This window comes from Dreissena polymorpha, chromosome 1 (genome assembly GCF_020536995.1).
Source record: "Dreissena polymorpha isolate Duluth1 chromosome 1, UMN_Dpol_1.0, whole genome shotgun sequence".
NCBI classification, from domain to species: domain Eukaryota; kingdom Metazoa; phylum Mollusca; class Bivalvia; order Myida; family Dreissenidae; genus Dreissena; species Dreissena polymorpha.
In genome coordinates, this window is record NC_068355.1 from 74539928 (window position 1) to 74561473 (window position 21546).

The 21546-nt window shown below is 37.1% G+C and overlaps 1 protein-coding gene across 4 annotated transcripts; it reads left to right on the forward strand.

Moving 5' to 3' along the window:
- The first annotated feature begins 229 nt into the window (after positions 1 to 229).
- Positions 230 to 19668, forward strand: LOC127835389 (uncharacterized). Of its 4 annotated transcripts, none has more exons than XM_052361807.1 (13): positions 230 to 710; positions 4539 to 4637; positions 5398 to 5553; positions 6613 to 6814; positions 7219 to 7548; positions 11727 to 11839; positions 12650 to 12812; positions 13148 to 13260; positions 14066 to 14182; positions 15664 to 15887; positions 16286 to 16425; positions 16614 to 16737; positions 18568 to 19668. In XM_052361807.1, exons 1-10 carry the CDS (start codon positions 324 to 326, stop codon positions 15775 to 15777), a joined length of 1794 nt encoding a protein of 597 aa, XP_052217767.1. In that variant the 5' UTR covers positions 230 to 323; the 3' UTR covers positions 15778 to 15887; positions 16286 to 16425; positions 16614 to 16737; positions 18568 to 19668. The 4 variants fall into 4 exon arrangements, with proteins under 4 accessions (XP_052217767.1, XP_052217758.1, XP_052217772.1 ...); XM_052361798.1 differs by having other exon boundaries at positions 16286 to 16419; XM_052361812.1 differs by having other exon boundaries at positions 12650 to 12806; positions 16286 to 16419.
- The last annotated feature ends 1878 nt before the right edge of the window (positions 19669 to 21546 follow it).

Consider the following 21546-nt stretch of genomic DNA (forward strand, 5'->3'; position numbering starts at 1 on the left):
CGTGAAAAGATCCCTTTAACACCTAACACATAACAACTAACGCAACACCTTATAATCCTTTTATCATATATATTTCTTTAGTATCGGGGGCTACCGCCCCCAAACCCCCGCTTTGTCGATATTGGTAAACAACTGCGTACCGGTAAAGTTCAATCTAGCCCAAAAAGTCAGTTACGACCGTTTTGCTCTAAGCCAGCGATATGTGGATTGCGTCATCAAATGTGACGTCATCTCAGGATTATGACGTAGAAGTAAATAACGCACTCGCGCGATCTTTGATTTCTGCATCGTTTTCTCGACAGAACAATAGATCCGTTTGAAAAATGTCCGATTTGATACACGGCGATGTCCGCGAGAATAAGGAAACCGATGTCGATGCGGTGATGGAGATTTATTCTGAGCTTTCGGAAATACACGAAGAAGATGATCATGAAAGGTCCAACAACGCAGCTGTGGGGACAATGACAATGGCAGAGAAACATGTCGAACTCGTCCAAAATTCAGCAAGGATCAGCGGTAAGGATCCGGTAGCGATGAATGCCGCGGACACCGCCGGTTCTCTGCGTGCAGACGAATACTGCACGACCGGATTACATGGCGAGGTAAATTTGGGGTTTAAAGTTGAGAGCGATGAAGATGATGACTTTCATTTTACGCAGCTTGTTCGGTCTAGAAGCGATGATCTGCTGGAGATTCAACGTCTGAATATGGTAGGAAACATTTTTGTTTTGACTTCTCACTTCTTACACAACTATAGAACACGATGATAGGGCGAATACCACAACTTTTCCGCTCACCGTCGAAATTTTATACTTCTGACAAGTGCACCGTATCCTTTTGACGAAAAGTAACATTGCGGACAAAGACAAATCCGGTAAGTAGGTGACAAAATGTTTTATTATAAGACACTGAAAAATGATTGCCACTTGCGAAGCACTCCACCGAATTTCTGAACCAATATGTCGTCTATTTAAAAGTTTACTAGTCGTTTTATATTTAGCATGACTTTGAACAAGTGTTTACAAAAAGTCGTGTCGCGCTCGACACCATTCGTAGGCTACTTGTGAGAAAAATGTAATAATCCGATTATTTTCGATGTGTCAGACCTGATGTGACAGACTTAAATCATTGTATATATAAAAAGAACATGCCATACGAAGCTGTTTGTTTCAATATCTGTTAAAGGCCTAATTTTGGTGAAAACATGCATCACTTACATAAAAATCGATGCACCGCGCAACACTGATTATAAGCACCGTATATATATTCCATGTAACTGAAATTCGTGGCACCGCTAACTTCTGCACGTGGTTTAAAATGATAAGCTATAACAAGCCATCGTGAGCTTAATTTATTTACGATAATCTTCCATTTATCAAAGTTACATGTCCCAAATTTTATCATGAAAATGATTACATGCTTGCACCAAAAAAAGGTTTGCCGGGATCGATTGTCTTGCTTTCCATTACGTGGAGGGCAAATGTTTAAGTCTCATGTTTCAATTTATCTTTATTGTTGTGGTATAATACAATCATAATTGATAATTATTATTTATTGATTTCAGATTCATAATCCGTAAATGAAAAGATGTCAAGCTTCGATTATAGAAAGGTATAGGCAAATGTTGGTGTAAAACTAACCGAAAGAAATAATAAATTAAGTTATCTATAGAGTGTGCATTGTGATGTTGCATTGGTTACATTTACTGAAATATGACTTTGGTGTTTTTGGCCAAAACCAACGGTATATACCAAATATGCTCTCGACTACTTAAATCAGAAAAAAGGGGTTACAATTATAAAAAACTACTTTTTTGAGACTGTCTATAGAAGCGTGTGAGTGCACGTCTCCATAGATAAGACATTACAGCGCGGTCCGTTTTTACGAGATGTAAAGGGTTCGAATCATATATAATTATTTCCGTCAAGTATTATAATAAATAAATTGAAACCCAAATATGTTCAAAGTACACTGTAATATTGCTTTGAAACGGTTTGTACACTTGTTTACCATCGTGATTCAGTATGAAGCCATTATTTGACATTGTTTTAATAAATTTTGTGCTTTATATTTGTTAACAATTATGACCCCAAACATGAATCTTAACACTTTTCCGTGAAATAATCTATGCACAACTCTCCAGAATTTCATGGTGTCTTCTTTGTATATCATCATTGAGGTTATCGGTAGACCGTACCACCTGACAGCATCCAGAAACAATAGAAGAGCAATATTTGTCAGCGGAAACTTGTTGTTACATACCAAATTGATAAAGTTACAAAAGTCATAGCATAAATTTGCCGAGTGTAATTTTTGAAAGAAACCTGGTAATAGATGTGTCACTTTTTCAGTCATGTTTTCTAAACTGCTATTTTCAAATAATTTCTTTTATGATGATCTTGCTTTCTTGGTTTTCCGTTTGTGTGGAGCATTAACAATATTGTCATGGAAGGCTGGGCGGCACTGATCAGTTGGTGTCTCTGTGACATACGTCGAGCTGGTACATGCCGGTTGACGGTCGCCTGGAGATGCGCTGGTATCATATTCAGCACCGGGAGGAAAAAGGCTCCGTTTCTTGTTTTTTGGTTTGTTTAAACATACATTTGAACGTCTCTTCCATCTGAAAGAAAAAATATCAGAATAAAGCGGTGCCAAAAAATCATAAAGATGCGGTGCCTTTACGGACATTGTTGAGGGGTGTCCATATTTCTATAATGTCAGTGTTGGGCGGTGCATACTTGCTAACACGTGTAAATGTAAAAATCACAGTTATATTCAATAAAGCATGTCATAATGTGTTGTTAATTGATTCTTCTACCATAAAATACCGTTTCACAAAAAAATCTTTCATTTAAAATGTTTAAAATCTGCAAACAAATACGATTTTTCGCGTCATGAAAGTCACTTCTTTCAAGACATGCTCAAATTGTTTTCAAAGTTTTGAAGTTAAAAGAGACTCAATTTTGATGCGGTAAACGGCAATTATATGTAAAGTGTATACTTCGTTCGATGGAATATCTTTTTATTATCATCTTACCTTCTATCTTGTTTTTTTTTCTTTCATTTCTGTACTCGCCAAAAAGGTTGAGGCCATGTTTTTGACAGAACGATACGGTGCGCTTGTCAGAAGTATAAAATTTCGACGGTGAGCGGAAAAGTTGTGGTATTCGCCCTATCATCGTGTAGAAGGCTATATCGACGTATTTCATAAGATATTGGATATAAAATGAGTACAGTTCTATGTAACTGAAGACTTACCTATATTCACTTGAATATTGATTCACATTTTGTTATCTATGTCGTTTGCATTGTACAGATGAAGTTATAAGCTGCAATGGGGGAGGGGGGGGGGGGGGGGGCAGTCAAAAATATTAAATTTGAACTTTTTACATTTAATTCATTATTCGGTAGCTTGATCTCTATTATTTTTAATTAGATCTATGCTGTCGGATAAAAAATATGCTTTGTGATCTGCTGCTATGCATACGAAGACAACATTAAAACAACTTGCTCCAATATAGTTGCGAGTGACTTGCGACCCTGTTTCTTTGGACTTTGCATTTACTGAGTAAACATAAAATATTCGGTATAATATTAAAACGAAATCAAATGTAGTGGTACACAACCAACAGCATGATAAAGTATATTGTTTGCGTGTTTTTTATATAGTCTGATTTTCCTTAAAATTACATGTCAGTATTTTATCAAAATTCGCCCTAACGACGTACACGCTAATGTGTCCTTAGTACTGATTGGATTATCCGTTTGCTAGATTTATTAAAAGTACAATAATCAAAGAAAATTCCAGTATAAAATTTAAAACAAAACTTTTTTCAATAAATATGCTCTTGACTATACAACAAATCGCGTGGTCATGTTTAGTGCCTATTCTAACAAAACATCAATACTGCTCTCTGTACCACCGAGGATTGCACAGACAAATTGAGCACAACAAGCAAATTCGTTGAATTGATATCCCCCGCCAATATGCTTCTGGACACAAAAGTGTTATATTTGACACTAAAAAAAGCATTTTTCAAGATACAAAAGGCCATAACTCTATTATTATCAGATGGTGTAATATGCCATTTGGGGTGCATCATCCTTTTATCCATATATATACTCATACCAAGTTTCAGTGAAATCCGCAAAAGCACTTCCAAGATATGGCTCCGGACGGACGGACGGACGGAAGGACGGACGGACAACGCCAAAACAATATCCCTCAGCCTATGGCGGGGGATAATAATATATATAGACTTTTGTGGTGCATATGATTCTTATAGATCGACCCATATTTATTTGAGTGTATATGTCGAGGTTATAATAAGATAAAATTAATAACCATTCCAAACAGGTGAACCAAATCACCCGACCGTTTGCCAACACAGATTAATGATTGGGCATGTGTATAGATGATGCTAATACTGATAAAAAAAATACACGCATTTCTTGGTACGGTAAATTTAGAGAGTTTTCCAAACCCAAATACTTTCTTTTTTAAATACATTTCAACGAGTTAAATGCCGTGGTTTTAGACGAGAGAGATCGTTGAAAATCTCGAGGATTCGCCGTCGGCAGTGAGTGAGGTAAACGCACGGGACTTCGTAGGAATCCAGCAACCGACCTCGCAAGAGGTAGGTAAACATGTTTAATGGTATTATCGCGGTTGTGTCACTGTTTGTATTGTTCCTCATACAGAAGGTCTAAGTATGTGCCCTCAAAGTAGTTTGATATGGTCATTCTTAACTATATGATGTATTTCATGAATATAAGACGTTTATTTATTACTCTGATAACGCAATATAGACATAAATGTGTCTCTTTACGACTACTGTTCTTGCTACTGCTACTACTACTACTACAGCTACTACTACTACTACTACTACTACTATTACTACTACTACTACTACTACTACTACTACTACTACTACTACTACTACTACTACTACTACTACTACAACTACAACAACTACTACTACTACTACTACTACTACTACTACTACTACTACTACTACTACTACAACTACTACTTCTACTACTACTACTACTACTACTACTACTACTTCTACTACTTCTGCTAATGCTAATGCTGCTCATGATGCTGATGTTAATGTTGTTGTTGCTGCTTCTGCTGCTGCTGCTGATGATGATGATGATGATGCTACTACTAAAATACTACTGTTACTGCTTCTGCTACTACTACTACAACTAATAAAACTAATAATATTAATAATGCTAATGATTATAATAATTATACAACTATCACTTCCTTTCACTACAACCACTGCTTCTACTAAAACTACAACAACATCAAATAGTACTACATCAACTCGCTTTAAGAAGAAGTGAGTACAAGTAATACTAATTGTTTACCATCCGCATAATGTGGAGCAGCAGTTCAAATTGGAGGGCAGCTCGTGCACGGACTCTCCGGGGTTGGCGAGCCAGGAGGGCGGGGCCTACGAAACAGGCACCGAGGATGATGAGGATTACTACATCGAAACAGACGGCGACGTTCGAATAGCGCTGATTGAGGAGGAATACGTTGACGTATGGCATAAATCATTCGTTGGAAGTTTCAAATGACTAAATTGATCAGTAAATTATTGCATGCAGTAACTAATGCGAAAAACGGGTTTCAAAACGATATATTTTGGTTACCTTGCTCCGCTTCGCCTTGTAATATGAGGGGCGAGTAAGATATGATGTGAATGCCGTGAATCAACCATTAAGTCGTAAACATAGCACCTGTATGTTGTTTTACATAAATACTTTGTGCTATTTAAACATATTATTTTACCAATATGTTATTTCATTCTTGAATCCGTCGTAGGTAAAACGTTATCCGTAAATGCTTAGTATCAACATCGATCAAGAAGCATATCGTATTTAGAGAACGCTGATTCTGATTATTGTGTAATTGTGTGTGGAATTTTAATTGTATACATGTTACTTTCAAGTTGTTCATCTTTTGCATTCAGGTATAAACTCTTGTTTACTAATTGTTTGCAAAAGCTTACTAATTTTATACATATACATGTATTCCAATGTTGGGTCCGATATGTTGTATGTGATAATAGTGTAGATAATCTGAATCAATATAATTCACACTTATTAACTAGGCTTCCATAAAGTGTGATGTGATATTAACTAGTAAAATATATTAACAGACATCGGCTACCGCCACGTTCTTTTGAACGCCCCCAAAGACACCAAGTGCTGGTTCTAGTCCCAAGAAACGGACTGGATAATGTTTTTAGTCGTAGGCTTTCCATGCAATCATGTAAAATAAATAGGTTTAAACTAAAACACGGTAGATATACAGTGTATTAATTTGTGACATGCCAACCAATCATGATGTAACGTTCTTTAACAGTGTTTAGGAATTCATTTTTGTTGGGTTTTCTTTGGTTGACATTACGAACGTTTTTCCTCAAAAAGTCAATTGTTACATAATAAAGACCGTGCATGTTACATTATAAATTATCATTTATTTGTTTACATATTTTTACAATATAACATCTCATAATAATTATATTTCATAATATTACTATAACGAGGTAGTGATATGAAGCGCTATAACCACAAACAAATTTCTCCCGTGCACAGAGAATGACCTTGCTAGAGAGTCGTAACTACGATCTGGAAGTGGTTCTACATCGTCTGACGACCGCCATAGAACGGCTCCTGAGTTTGCAGGATGCAGATATGCCGAACGGGGAAACGGATGAGGTCCCTGGGTCAGAAATGAGAACTGAGGTGGAAGCCGACGAATTCAATGAGGAGTCAAACCCGGAAATGGGGGATATTGGTGAGACAAGTTTTGTTGTGATAAACCTTTTGCTGCTTGAATGTGCAACATGCGCATAGTAATATAAATCTTATGTAAAGACGTTGAAGTCGCTTGAACTTGCAAATAAAAAGTGTGTTTTATCCGTTCTGTGGGATACACCATGTGTTTTACAGTATAAACTATAATGCTGACTTCTAAACCCCGATTGCAAGAATATCAGTGTAAACTTAATAATGACTGGACATGATCAGCATATTTTGACTGGATTTTACAAATTCTATAATTGAAATACACGTGTTATAAATCTCGACAATTATACAATATCTTAATACATTCTGCTACATAGTTATTTTTTTCATATTGCTTTCACACCAAAGCAATAGTTAATCAGAACTAAACACAATTCGACTCTTCCTAACCAGATTCCAGAAAAGCTGAAATCCAAGAGGCCGCTAACGATTCCGAAAAAATCGAAAGCGCAACTGGAGATACAACGGACATTGGACATAATACTGCAAAGGACAGCGACGCGTTGACTGACTGTAATGACACAACTGATGCTCCTGAAAATGCATCGAACCCTCACAAAGATACTGCGGGGCCTACCGAAGATACTATAGATGGTGAAATGACAACTGTAAAGACGGAGGCTTTGATTGACAGCACTGCTCACGTCGTATCGAGGAACATCTGTATTGATCTCTTCATCGAGTTTCAGAAGAGACTTGCCATGTTCGCAGGGGAACTTAAAGGTCGGTAAATTAGTGTTCTTTTCACGATAGTGTAATGTAAAATCTAATTAAATAATTCAAAACAGTCTTGCGAATTATATATTTTCATCAGTTGTATTTATTTGCAAAGCCAATAAAATGACTTTAAAAAGATGAACAAAACTTGTGTATCGTTTAAATATCAATGTTAAGACTCTTAATATTATGTTGTGCAGTGGTTGATATCTTGTAGCCGAATGAAATCGGTTCGTTATAATGTTTCAGTAAATTAAAATAGTTTTATACATAGTGATCAGGAAAACTTTGACATTTTTTATTTGACTCCGTTAATAAGAAAATAAATGAAAGTTTTAATTCAATTGTTTCATAAATGCGGTAGTCGTATTGTTCCATTTTCTATAAGATATTAAAAACATATCGATGGTCCCAATTTAAAATGCCGAACTTACAAAAACATAAGTTAGTTTTCAGGAGACGTATTTTTGTTTATCATTTCTTGCACAAAATCAAATAAATATTATTTTTAACATTTTTAAAAGTGTCGCATGATGGAGCATGTTCGTATGAAATTATTTGACGTTTAGTTAATAAATCTGCTGTAAAATGTATCTTCGTCATTTAGACTTGCATTTATGTGATGTTTGTGATGTTTCAGCAAATTGATCAGCTAATTGTAATAGATTTTCTTTCAAAAGAATGAATTATTCCAATTTTTTACATTAGATATAGCAAAGCAATGCGTGTTTTCCTGTTTTACACGTTGGCACAGAGGTGACAACCGCAATTCTTTATTTATATTGTGGCCTCAACTTAGTAACTTGTGGGAATACTTATAAAAGCACGGGAACAACTTCATAAGTTGTGGCTTCAACTTTATAACTTGTGGAAACAACTTTTAAAATAACTTGTGGAAACAACTAAGTACGTTGTCCCCACAACTTATTAGGTTGATACCAACCCATGCGAAAGACGTCGGACCTGTCCTCAGACAAACCTGATAAAATGTGCTGAGGTCCGATAATATATCTAAAACTGTCGGACCTCGTGTCCGACATAATAAACTACAAATATAAGGCTTTGATAAAACATGAACACAAAACTATGACTATGTTTAAATAATACGGACTGCTTTTTGTTTCTTTCACTTCGATAGATTATTTAACTTTAAAATAAAACGTGTTTACCAAATACTGTAGTCGAACTGGCTATCTTTTTTTGTGCCGTAAAAAAACTCCACGCGCAATTCTTAGAACCAGTCGAATATTGCACTTTGTTTCGTGACGTAGGCGACACAGCACATTGTTGAGTGGTTGAAATTTAATGTTAATGGTTTCAAAGAATTGCGAAATTCTCAGAGGAATCACAAAATTACAGATCCCGCTGTGGAAATTCGTAGCGACTAAAGTCGTGATATAAAGCGAATGTTTATACGAGATAAACGCCTACCACTTTCTTACTGATATTGCTGGAAGGTGAGCAGCATTGAAAAATTAAACACAAGTAATAAAGGGTATAAAGCGGCGCAAAATACCTGATTGGGAACGGATGTTGCCATCTTCATCGTCACGTGATTACTCTTAGATTACTAACGTTTTATATAGCCGTTTACAATTACTTGTAATGTATAATAAGAATCACAAAGCTTTCTTCTCCTTTAACTGAAAGTGTTACCAAATGATTTCACAGAACGGGATTCAATAAAGTTATTTTATTGTATGTAGTATTTTTATACAATGTGAACATTATATATAATGAAAATAAACTCTACAAAGGGTTAATTTTTATTGTTTATTTAATAAGAACGAGGTGCCTTAAAATCTGGTGAGGTCCGGTAAATTTTAAAAGTTATAGGACCTCATGTCTGGTAAGATATTTTCGTCTTTTGCAGGGATTGGTTGATACCTCAGCTTAGTAACTTGTGGCCACAATTCCATAACTTGTTTCCAAAACTTATTAAGTTTAGGCCTCAACTTACAGTTATTTGTTCATTCAACTTATTAAGTTATTCCTTCATCTTAATAACTTTTTGGAACAACTTATTAAGTTGAGGGTCAGCTTAGAAACTTGCGGCGACAACTTCCTAACTTGTTTCCACAACTTATTAGTTGTTGCTTCAACTAAATAATTTGGGGGACCAACTAACTAAGCCACTACTTTAAGCCACTACTTTAAGTTTAACCAATCAGATTGGCCGTTTCATCTTTAGCGTTTTATCACAATTAGTACCCTTATACTACTAGGTGCTCGGGTTCGAGCGCCGGTCTGAGCACTTACCATGTTAGCTATAGACCCTCAGTTCGAGCCCTGTCTGAGCACTTGCCATGTAAGTTATGGATTCCATATCTGAGCAATCGCCAAGTAAGCGACTGGGTTCAGGGTTCGAACCCTGGTGTGAAAACTAGCCACAAAAGCGACGGATTCCGGTTTGGAATAAAGGCCTGATCACTCCCTTTTTAAACAATGGGTCTTTGGATTTTAGCCCCAGTCTAAGGACTTTCCCTGCAATAAGCGACTGGGACCCCATTCTGAGCATTCGCACCCTACGTAACGGGCCCCGGTTTGGAGGCCCTGCCTGAGCACTCACCCTATATGCTATCGGCCCCGGGTTCGAATTCCGGTTTAAGTACTTACCATTTAGCGAACGGACCCTGATCCAAGTCCTAGTCTTAGCGCCGGACCCGAAAAATGCGGGATTTATAGCTTACAGGGCTAGTGCTCAGACCGGCGCTCAACCCCGAACACCCATCGCCTTCGAGGCGAGCTCTCATTCCGGGACTCGAAACCAGGAAATGTTGCTTGGTATGCTATGTATGGTATGTTAGCGACGGCTGTTTGGTTCGAGTCCCTGTGTGTTCGCAACCGGGATCCTTCCCTTACTGGGCAAGTGGTAAGACCCAAGCTTCAACCCGGGATCCAAAGCTTTCAGGGCTAGTACTCAGACTGTGGCTCGGGCATGGGACCTGTCACTGTTGGTGAAAATTTTCACATCGGAATTCAAGCCGTCGCTTATCGGGTGGTCCTCAAACCGAGGCTCGATCTAGAGACCCAAAGCTTTCAGGGCTAGTGCTCGTATCGTGATTCGAACCCCGCGACCGTCGAAAACTCCTAATTAGCTTTAAGGACTAGTGCTAATACAGTGATTCGAACCCAGGGACCGTCGAAAACTTAGGCATCTAGCACTCGCCTCGTAAGCGATGGTTCCCAACTTCCCGGGATTGAGCCCTGGTCATAGCAATCGCCCTTTACAAGAAGGGTCCCGGATTTGAATTAAAAAAAAGAACATGGGCCACTCTCTTATGAAGCGAGTGCTTCGGGACTCGAAACCGGGATCCGACGCTTACGTTGCTAGTGCTCAGACCGGGGATGGAACCCTGAACCCAGTCGCTAATGAGGCAAGTGCTCAGACAGGGGCTCAATTCCGGGATCCATAACTTACAGGGATAGTGCTCAAACCGGCGCTCGAACCCGAACACACAATAGTACGAAAATAAGGTTAATAACTGTGATTGAACGGTAAAGATGAATCGACCAATCTGATTGGTTAAACTATGTTGTGGTCCAAACTTAGTAAGTTGTGATCTCATCTTAGTAACTTGCGGCCAGAAGTTATTAAGTTGAAGGAACAACGTATTATTTTGAGACCACAACTTAATAAGTTGTAGGAACAAGCTATTATATAGTTGTGTCCACAAGTTACTAAGTTAAGGCCTCACATTTTATATTATTTTGATCTCTTTTTGCGTTCATCAATGCTATAAAATGTACATCATTGAATGATTCTATAAGCAAAAGTTTACGTTTTGTCAATGTAGCTTAAAAATACATGGTTATAATGATACTTTGATATATTTATTGACGCGCAAAATAACGAAGTTACAATTTTTTTCAGCTTCGTCATTTTGACAATCAATTGCGGCTCGTTATTTCATCACATGACTGTTTTGAGCTGTTGCGATTGGTTAACTAGTTCTTTATTTTTGGGGTATATGCGCATTGATTTCCCGCTTTGCACAGTTTCAAAATCGCGAAATTCCAATAAAATGTAGGTTCGGCATTTTAAATTGGGACCATCGGTATGTAAGCTTTTTTATATAACCACAGTATAATTCATTGATTAAAGTTTGAACAATACAAACAATAAACACAAGATACAGATTTTGATTTTTCTTACACTCGTTAGTTCAGTTGTTTTGTTGCAGGGGTACTGACTTGTAGCGATGTTGCAATTCGTCACGCGCGTATATTCCACGAATGGGGTAAGAGCAAACAACTTCTGAGCGAACAGCTGCAGCATGAAAGGAAGAAGATGATGGTTTGTCTCCCTTGTAACACATATATTTCATTACCAGTCATATAAAGTTTGCATATACCGGTAGACGCTGCATTTTGTTAAGGTATCGAATCCGCGTTATTAATTTACCCACGTCTCTTATGATATGTGTTGATTAAGAAGTTTACATGATGGACATTTTCCAAATGGCCAACCAGGAATATACAGTTATTAATAATGCGCTAGTGCACATTCAACGCCCAAGGATAAATAAACTAGACTTGCATGATTATTTCAATAGTTTTATTATTCATATTTGCAGAATTCATCAGCGTCAGTTAATGTATCAGAGCTTTACCCTTTTTGTCATCCTATTTTAAGGAACTTGTTTACAGATTTTCGTATTTGTAAGGAACCCTCAGTGGTATTGTTTATGTATTAACTAAACAAAATTAGTTGGAATGATATTAAACGTGTGATTACTATATAAAGGAAACCAGTTGATTCGGAAAAAGGACTTCTCCAGGAAAGTCCAATTTTATTCATTTTTATTGATAATTATCCTTGAACAAAACACGATACTTTTTTTTTCTTCGTCACTAGCATTTTTGGTGATTTATTTTTACATAATATTCATATTTTTAATTCAACTATGAAAAATATATATGTTTAAAAAATATGTTATATAACATTCTCAGACTTACATCAAGTAGCTTCAAAAGACAATGACTGTGTCAGGAGGGACGTTATTGTTGTTTGTTTGTTTTTGTTTTACACAATAGTTAACTATTCTTACATCTACGATATGAAATAAAAATTACATATTAAAGATTGATGCTTTAACATTCTCAGTCTTATATCGAGGAGCGCGAGAAGACAATGACTGTGGTCCGGGACCAGTTCAAGAAGGAGCTTGAGGAGCAGGGGACAAAACTCGAGAATCTAGTCGAGGAGATGACCAAGTACCAGAACCTGATGGACACCTCAGATAACTTGCTCAAAGATAAAGGTGTCGGTATGAGACCTCATACACAAGGCATATTTAAAAAAAAAAACTAAACAAAAGTTAGTTTCAAACATAGAAATATTGCTCAAATTAGTAAAAATGTAAAATTGTGTAAGCATAATTATCACCTGAAGAACTTTATTTACGGAAAACCTAACTAAAGTAAAAAATCTTTGATAGCAATAGATTTGTGATTATACGTTTATGGTAAAAAAAACACGAACAATTATTACTAAATCGCGTAATACTGAAAAAAGGTCAAAATTCAGAGGTCATGATGTTCATACTTTCAGTTTTAACACGTTATTGCGACACCCATAACACTACTTCTCTTTTTCCGCCAGTGGTCGAGTATAGCCAACGTCGAGCAGTTGCGGAGAGTCTGACGGAAGTGCTGCTCAAGAGGAGGCTGGACGAGGAGCGCTCAATCATCCTCGACCTAACCAAGCAGTCCGAGGTAAGTAGAGGGTGAGAAAGGGAAGGAAATTATGCTCCGGCGAAGGCCGGATAAGAAGCAGTCGGTTGTCTTGGACCTCACAAAGAAATCTTATATGTATTGGGGGTTAGCGGGGCAAGTGCCTTGAGAGTAATGGATGCGCACTAGCGGAGGTCGGGCAGTCTGCGGTAGGAATAAGGTGTTAGGGGTAAGGACATTGAGTGTCATGGAATAAATGCGCTAGAGGAGGTCGAAAAAGGAGCTCTCCAGTATCATACACCTCACCAAGCACTCCGAGGTAGGTAGTTGAGATGAGCGGATTGAGCCATTTAGTGCGAATGAGGTGTTGCTCAAGGGACTCTGAAGTCAAGGCATCCTGGACCCCGTCAAGGGGATGGCGTTGAGGTTGTTTTCTTGCCAACCTTTGCTGTCGATAGGACGTCAGGAGAGCAAGAAGTGGAAGAGAGGGATGTTTAGTAGTAAAGAGTGGATAGTGCGTTTGGTGACTAATGTAACTCAGACAGGTGTGTGATGCCACTGGTGTCTACATTTCTTACTCACATTGATCTTGTGATCCGTGTGTGATGACGCAATAACTCCACGGCCTGCTATTTTCAGGCATTGATCAAATGCAATTTTGCTGCAGACCAAGGACTAAAAACAATTGGTCTTTCTATTCAAAAAAACGATTTTAATTTGTTCGTAATCGGTTAAATCTCCACTGGATTTCTAAAATTACACAAAATACATGTAGTCCCCAAACAACCTAAATTATAAATACAAATTGGCATTAAAATTGTTAAACGTTATAGGTTCTTTGTTGCAGATCTCGATGATGAAGCTGTTCATTATGCATCAGCAGAACTGCATCCAGGACCTACAGATTCAGAATCGTGAGCAGCGGGCCATCATTGAGGGGCTGATGGGACCGGACGACACGGAGGTGAGTATGCGCAGATTTCAAATATCGATTGTTAGTGGGTGTGGACGATTCAGAATGCAATACGCTTGCACATTGCGCGAAGTTCGTTAGCAAACTTCAAAGAAGACATGAAGGAGAACAAGCGCACCGTTTTGAAAGTCCTTCGAGCCCTTTTTGAATCGGGCTCACAAGTCTAGCATCAAAAAAGCACTTCGATATTGGACGAAGTAACTCAGCGGTTAGATAGCGCTTTCGTCGCAGTAGGTTACCATTGAGAGAGAACTTCGATATCGGACGAAGTAACTCAGCAGTTAGATAGCGCTTCGGTCGCAGAAGCTTACCATTGAGAGAGAACTTCGATATTGGACGAAGTAACTCAGCAGTAAGTCAATAGATAGAGCTTCGGACGCAGTAGGTTACCATTGAGAGAGAACTTCGATATTGGATGCAGTAACTCAGCGGTTAGATAGCGCTTCGGACGCAGTAGGTTACCATTGAGAGAGAACTTCGATATTGGACGCAGTTACTCAGTGGTTAGATAGCGCTTCGGTCGCAGTAGGGTACCATTGAGATAAAACTTCGATATTGGACGCAGTAACTCAGCGGTTAGATAGCGCTTCGGACGCAGTAGGTAACCATTGAGAGAGAACTTTGATATTGAACGCAGTAACTCAGCGGTTAGATAGCGCTTTGGTCGCAGTAGGTTACCATTGAGAGAGAACTTCGATATTGGACGCAGTAACTCAGTGGTTAGATAGCGCTTCGGTCGCAGTAGGTTACCATTGAAATAAAACTTCGATATTGGATGCAGTAACTCAGCAGTTAGATAGCGCTTCGGACGCAGTAGGTTACCATTGAGAGTGAACTTCGATATTGGACGAAGTAACTCAACGGCTAGATAGCGTTTCGGACGCAGTAGGTTACCATTGAGAGAGAACTTCGATATTGGACGCAGTAACTTAGCGGTTAGATAGCGCTTTCGTCGCAGTAGGTTACCATTGAGAGAGAACTTCGATATTTGACGAAGTAACTCAGCAGTTAGATAGCGCTTCGGACGCAGTAGGTTACTATTGAGAGAGAACTTCGATATTGGACGCAGTAACTCAGCGGTAAGATAGCGCTTCGGACGCAGTAGGTTACCATTGAGAGAGAACTTCGATATTGAACGCAGTAACTCAGCGGTTAGATAACGCTTCGGACGCAGTAGGTTACCATTGAGATAAAACTTCGATATTGGATGCAGTAACTCAGCAGTTAGATAGCGCTCCGGATGCAGTAGGTTATCATTGAGAGAGAACTTCGATATTGGACGCAGTAACTCAGCGGTTAGATAGCGCTTCGGTCGCAGTAGGTTACCACTGAGAGAAAACTTCGATATTGGACGCAGTAACTCGGCGGATAAATAGCGCTATTTGTTTATTTGTAAAACCGAATTATACGTGCAGCACAAGGGCAACACAAAATTGGAATTTAAAAACAACACACGATTATTTTTTTTTTAGGATGACGAACCTACAGACACCGATCCTACTAGTACCCCAGTAAGCGTCCGGTACCCCGCAGAGCACAGGTACCCCGGAAAGATGCCCGATTCGAGATGTTCTGAACAGAGGTAAGGACCAGTCCATTAGTCTGGTCTCTGACGTGCTGTACTGCGATCGCAGCCAATACCTACCGGGAATAAGCACCGACGGCGACATCGCAACGATTCAAGCTTACAATCTAGGTAGAATGATCAGTTACGTGCGCTAGTGAACAGAAAAATACAGATAACAAATTCAATCGTTGTTTTTTAGTTTAATACTAGCAAAATTAACACTTATTTATAATTTGTTAAAGAATTAAAATTAAAAAAATAACCATTAATGAAATAAATTATAATGTATATTTTTCACTGTAACCGAAACATTATAGGATTGTTGATATAATATCAATATAATAATATAGGAATTTAACGACATTATTTTTCTGTATGGATACCTTTCTTTGTATTAAATGCTCTTAAATAATAAGCATGGATACAAAAAATATTTCCTTTCAGATGTTATTATTAAAATGTCTTTATAAATTATTGTCGTACACGATTAAAATACTATGTAATGACTTACACATTTGTACACCAAGGTGGGGCCGCTGATGACGTCACAGGCGGTGCAAGTGTGGAGGTGGTGTTCGACCCACTTGACGTCGACTACGTCAGACGTCAGTGTCGTCAGGCTGAGGAAACAGAGCGACGAGTACTGGAAGAACACGTCACGGTAACGGTAGCGTTTGAAGTTTAAAAATACGTTGTGCAAATAAAAAAAATGTAAACGCTCACCGGTCATCTTACTAATAATTGTTTATAATTATAGATACCAAGTAGATTTGAAATGCTATATATGACATTTGTTATGCTTAATATAGGCCTTATTACATCCCCGATATTACCTGTTTTTCTTTCCCGCGTCAGGGTGAATGCATACCGGACAGCGATGACGGCCGGACTACGCCAGAAACAGATCGCGGCGTTATGGTGTTCCAGGACGGGGTCCAGCCCCTGAACATAGAACCCTATCTGAGAAAAAGGGCAGCAGGTGCGAAATATAAAACAGTGGTCAGAGGCGTAGCTAGCATTTTTTGAGCTGTAGGCTCGCATAAAAACGGGGGGTCCGGGGATCCTCCCCCTGATTTTTTTAAATCCTATAACGTCTGTTGTGAGATTTAAAGCATATCTAGAAATAATAAGATAAGAAAATATTAGACTTTGGCCTGTTTTTCTTTGATATTTTACTGTTTTATCTCAATGTCAGAGAACTAAATTGTGTTTTATTTACGCATCAAGGGACCGAACCGACCCGGATTCAGTCAATGGATCGGGATACGGGGGCAAGTGCTCCATTTTAAATTTCCGCGGTCATAAACATCATTCGGAATGTTTCTTAAAAATCCAAAGATAATCGATTACAACTTACTGTAGTGTTGAAAGAGAGACACGTTGATCTACATGTATATCTATATAAACTTTTAACAGCAAGTCATGTAAAAAGAAGCGAGCTAGAATCTATGCACATAAAAAGAAGTAGAGTTGATGATTGAAAGATATGTCCTTTGAAAACGACCAGAATCTATTGTCTGGTGATTATGTCAATTTGAAATGCATATTTCTTACACCTGACCCCCAGGGTCAACATTTTAATGTGTTTTTCGAAGATAAAGCATTTATATATTTTCATGTTTAAAAAAGAAGGCCCGGGCCAGCTGTGCCTAATAGCAGCTACGCCCCTGGTGGTTGTAGTTGACCATATATAGATAATTATTGAGCAGACCTCGATTTCTAGAAAATTCTGAAGAAAAAATATTAAGAAAAACTGTCTCCAGTCGCGTATTAAATGGAGTCATATAAATGTTAAAAAGTCAATGCTGTATCATGTATATAAAACAGTTTTCATTGCGGTTATTTCAAATGTAATTTTTGTTTTAAATGGGCCTTTCACAGATTTTTGCATGTTTTAAAGTTTGTCATTAAATGTTTTATATTGATAAATGTAAACATAGGACCTAAAAAGCTCCATTAAAAAAAAAACAGAATACAATTTAAAAAGAAAAAAAATAACCCTCGAACAACTGACCCCTGGAGTCCTGTAGTAAAAGGTCTACCACTTAGACCACTTGGTCATTCTTCCTGATACAAGGACAGATGTTTTAATACTTTATATAAGCAATCCTCGTAGTTTCACAAAATATAACGACAACAACAGAACTTGCCAAATTATTCATTCGTTTCGCGTTGCAACGCTTTATAATTTTCAGGTTTTTAAATCGTCAAAAGATGCATATAATGGTTATTTTAGAGCATGGTAAATGTTCAGTATTACTGTTTCCTCACAAATATCATAATTTAAACGAAAATTTGCGAATCTGAAATAACTTTTCTCAATTTTGTCAATTTACCCAAACGTGTTATATTTTTACAAAACATGTCGGTGCCCTGTGTTGCAAAAAAACGTGATATTAAACTTATCCTGCCAAAACAGACTTAAACATTTGTGAGAAATTGGGACAAGTTTCTTTTAATAAATAAATCAGTTAACCAATACATTACTTGTTTCTAAGAAAACACGTTTTAGCGTTACCAGAGTTGTAAAATTGCCCACGTAACAGGAATAAAATTGTCCGACTTTCTTTTGTCTAGCGATATGGGAACTAAACGCATCGTGCTGAATGCAGACTGATAAAGTCATAGGAACTCTTCCATTAATAAATAGATTACAGTATACTTATGCATAAATATAGATTGCTTTGTCGCAATTTTTCGTGAAAATATCTTTTAGATTTGCTTTTAATTTCCCTGCATGTGTAACGTTGAAAATGAGATTCAAGATGATGTACAACTAAAAGTGATACATTACATATATTGTATATAGAGGAGAGACTCCTGTCGTTAGCACCGCCACATGATGCCATTGGTGACGGTAATGACGTAACTGCCAGGAAAGACGTAGATGTTCAGGACGTTGCGCTGGTGGAATCCTGTCTTGTAAAATAGTGATGTCAGTGCAAACTACGCAATATAGCTTTGAAAGATCACATTTTTCACACAAACGTTTCCATGTTTATAACATCATGTTAAATCAAAATACGTTCTTCTAAATGTAAAAAAAACGGAGAGGTTTTTCTGTACCCATCACAATCTGAACACATTTTCTGTGAATCATACATATGTATCGAATGCAGTCTGTGATATACAATACAATATTATTTTAGACCATTCACATTCATAACACTTAAAAAATAACAAAATATATCATATTCATCATCCGTGTGTTAAAAATATTTAATGTAAACATGTTATAAGTCATTTTAAGCGTTAGTATGTTCGTATGAATGAATACACGGACACTCGAAGCGTTTATTTTTGCGCGGTACGAAATGACGATCGTTCATGTATTTGTATATCAATTTAAATACTGTCAAATGCATGCTTACTTAATTGTTAGAATCGCGTGATTTTTGCTTGCTTTTGCTTTAGATACTAAAAAGTTTTGTAATGAGTATCATTTAACTAATGTATTGTCTATTCATTTGTATTGTTATCGCTGTATTTGTTTATTTAACATAAGTGGCGAAGAACAAGACTGTGATATTCATGGCACTGTGATATCCTCTATATATAATTTTTAAATGTTGATCAGGGGCTAAACAACCGTTGTATCTGATGAACATTAATTTCCTCTCATTTTCGTGTTTTTAATAGTAGACGCTCATTTTAATGAAGATTTATTTTTTATAATCATAACATATTTGATCTAAATTGTATTTGAAAACCATGTACCAGTTTATTAAAAATGCGTTTCGTTATTGTTTTATATTCATGTTATATATTAAATTCTTAATGTTTATATATGTATATGTTTATCCGTCTCTCTTTCCTTGATATTTCATGGCAAATGTTTTATTCGTGTTAATACAATTTGAAGCATTCTGTTGAATATCGTTAGTGTTTAATAAATTTTGTTCACTCCGTATACAGTTTTGTTTGTTTCTATTTGTGTTAGGCGATACCATATTATAATCTATTCGTATGTTGTTTGTGCAAGATTTTGGCCCCTTTTCGTATCGTTCATCATGTTAATCGATAAATCGTTATGTGTTTTGCTTGTGACTAAGATAGCGCATTACAGATACAGTATTCGGGAATAAGCAATAACTTACATAAACGAAAAAAAAAACTGATAATCGGACTACAACTGAAGGAGTTTTTAAAGAATAACATTCACTTCTACGAATCCTGTCTGTATGCACAATCTGCATAGAACCAATGGCATTTTTTTTCATCTTTCAAGTTAGCTTGATTATCATAATGGTGAATATGTTATGCTTAATATTAATCAAACAATAAATCGAATATAACAATTAAAAGGATGTAGTTTGATATATCGTTATGACAAACCCCGTTAACTAACGTGTGTTTACAAGTACGGTACACAACAGTTTAAACATGCAGGTTTTTGTAATTATTATAATTAATATTATAATACCTTTTTCGAGATTACTATGATTTTACGATTAGATTGTGTTGTTTTTTTTCCAAAGAGTGGAAATCCGGATAATGCCTTTTAAATAAATGATACAATTAAAAAAGTGCATCGATGGCGTTTAGATATTTTTAAGTTGTCGTTCCTGAGCTGTTGAGTTTCGGGACTATAGAATACCGACGGACAGCTGACTGCGTGTTACATGTGGCGTTCAGGCATCCCAATTGTAAACGATATCCAGACAGGTCCGCAATTTCCGGGGTCACCAACATGGTAGGAGCCGGTGAATAAACATCACGTGACGTAATGCGCCACATGTCTCGCGCAGAGGTTTACGCGATGTGTCAGCGTTAATCTTGTTTGACGGTTCCAAAACCAACATTTGCATATATTTACATAGATTGGTCGAAGGACGGTTGCTGACTGCCCTGTACGAGAGACTTGCAGAATGTCAGAATGCGGTACTGATAGTATTTTACCTTTCAATTACTAGACTCACTTTCGCCAAACCAATATTTAAACCAAGTATATTCCTTTTTTTAACTTAACTCGTATTTACAATCAACATCGTTAAATCAAAATCATTATGTTGAACTGCTTTCGTCCGTTTTCAGAACGCTGCTGATTTTATTTTTAGTCTGTATTCATACGTTTTGGTATAGTAAATTAATATCTATTACGAATTATTTTTAAGGGTGAACGTGATATCACCATTCATATTTTCAAACGCTCGTTTGCAATTATATGGACTATAAGTTTATACACTCGTCTAGGGGATTCAGTTTCTTCATCATAAGACAAACTACTTGATATTGCAACATATTGTAATAAACGTTTAGAGGTTCAATGAATGATTTTGAACAAACAATGTACGTCGAGACCCCACAAACTACACTGAAGAGCAAGCATGTCGAATATCTTCGGGCGTCATTGATATATCAAGAGGGTGCGCGTGGATGCTTGTAACCATAGAGTAAGACCGCACTTGCCTCGCTGCTATTAATCAAAAGATTGTTTCAAGATCAAGCCGCATAATTTCCCCCATGTTTCATTACATTCAGTTTAGATGAAGCGTTTAATATAAATCAGGTTTAAACTTACTATCCCAGTACAAACAGCAACAGGTCAGGCACAAGTATCTATCGGAGATGTTTCCATTGCAATGTCTTTACACTATATACAGTACATGTATACATGCTTATTTGCAAACTGTAAAACGAGTCTTACAGTCGTTATACTAAAAATATGTACATGTTGTATGAATGTTTTATTTTTCTCACAAACTGACTATAATTCGGACAATTTTTTTAAGAAATCATAAAAAATCCATGAAAATGACAAATCATAGCTTAAAAGATGCAAAAGCGC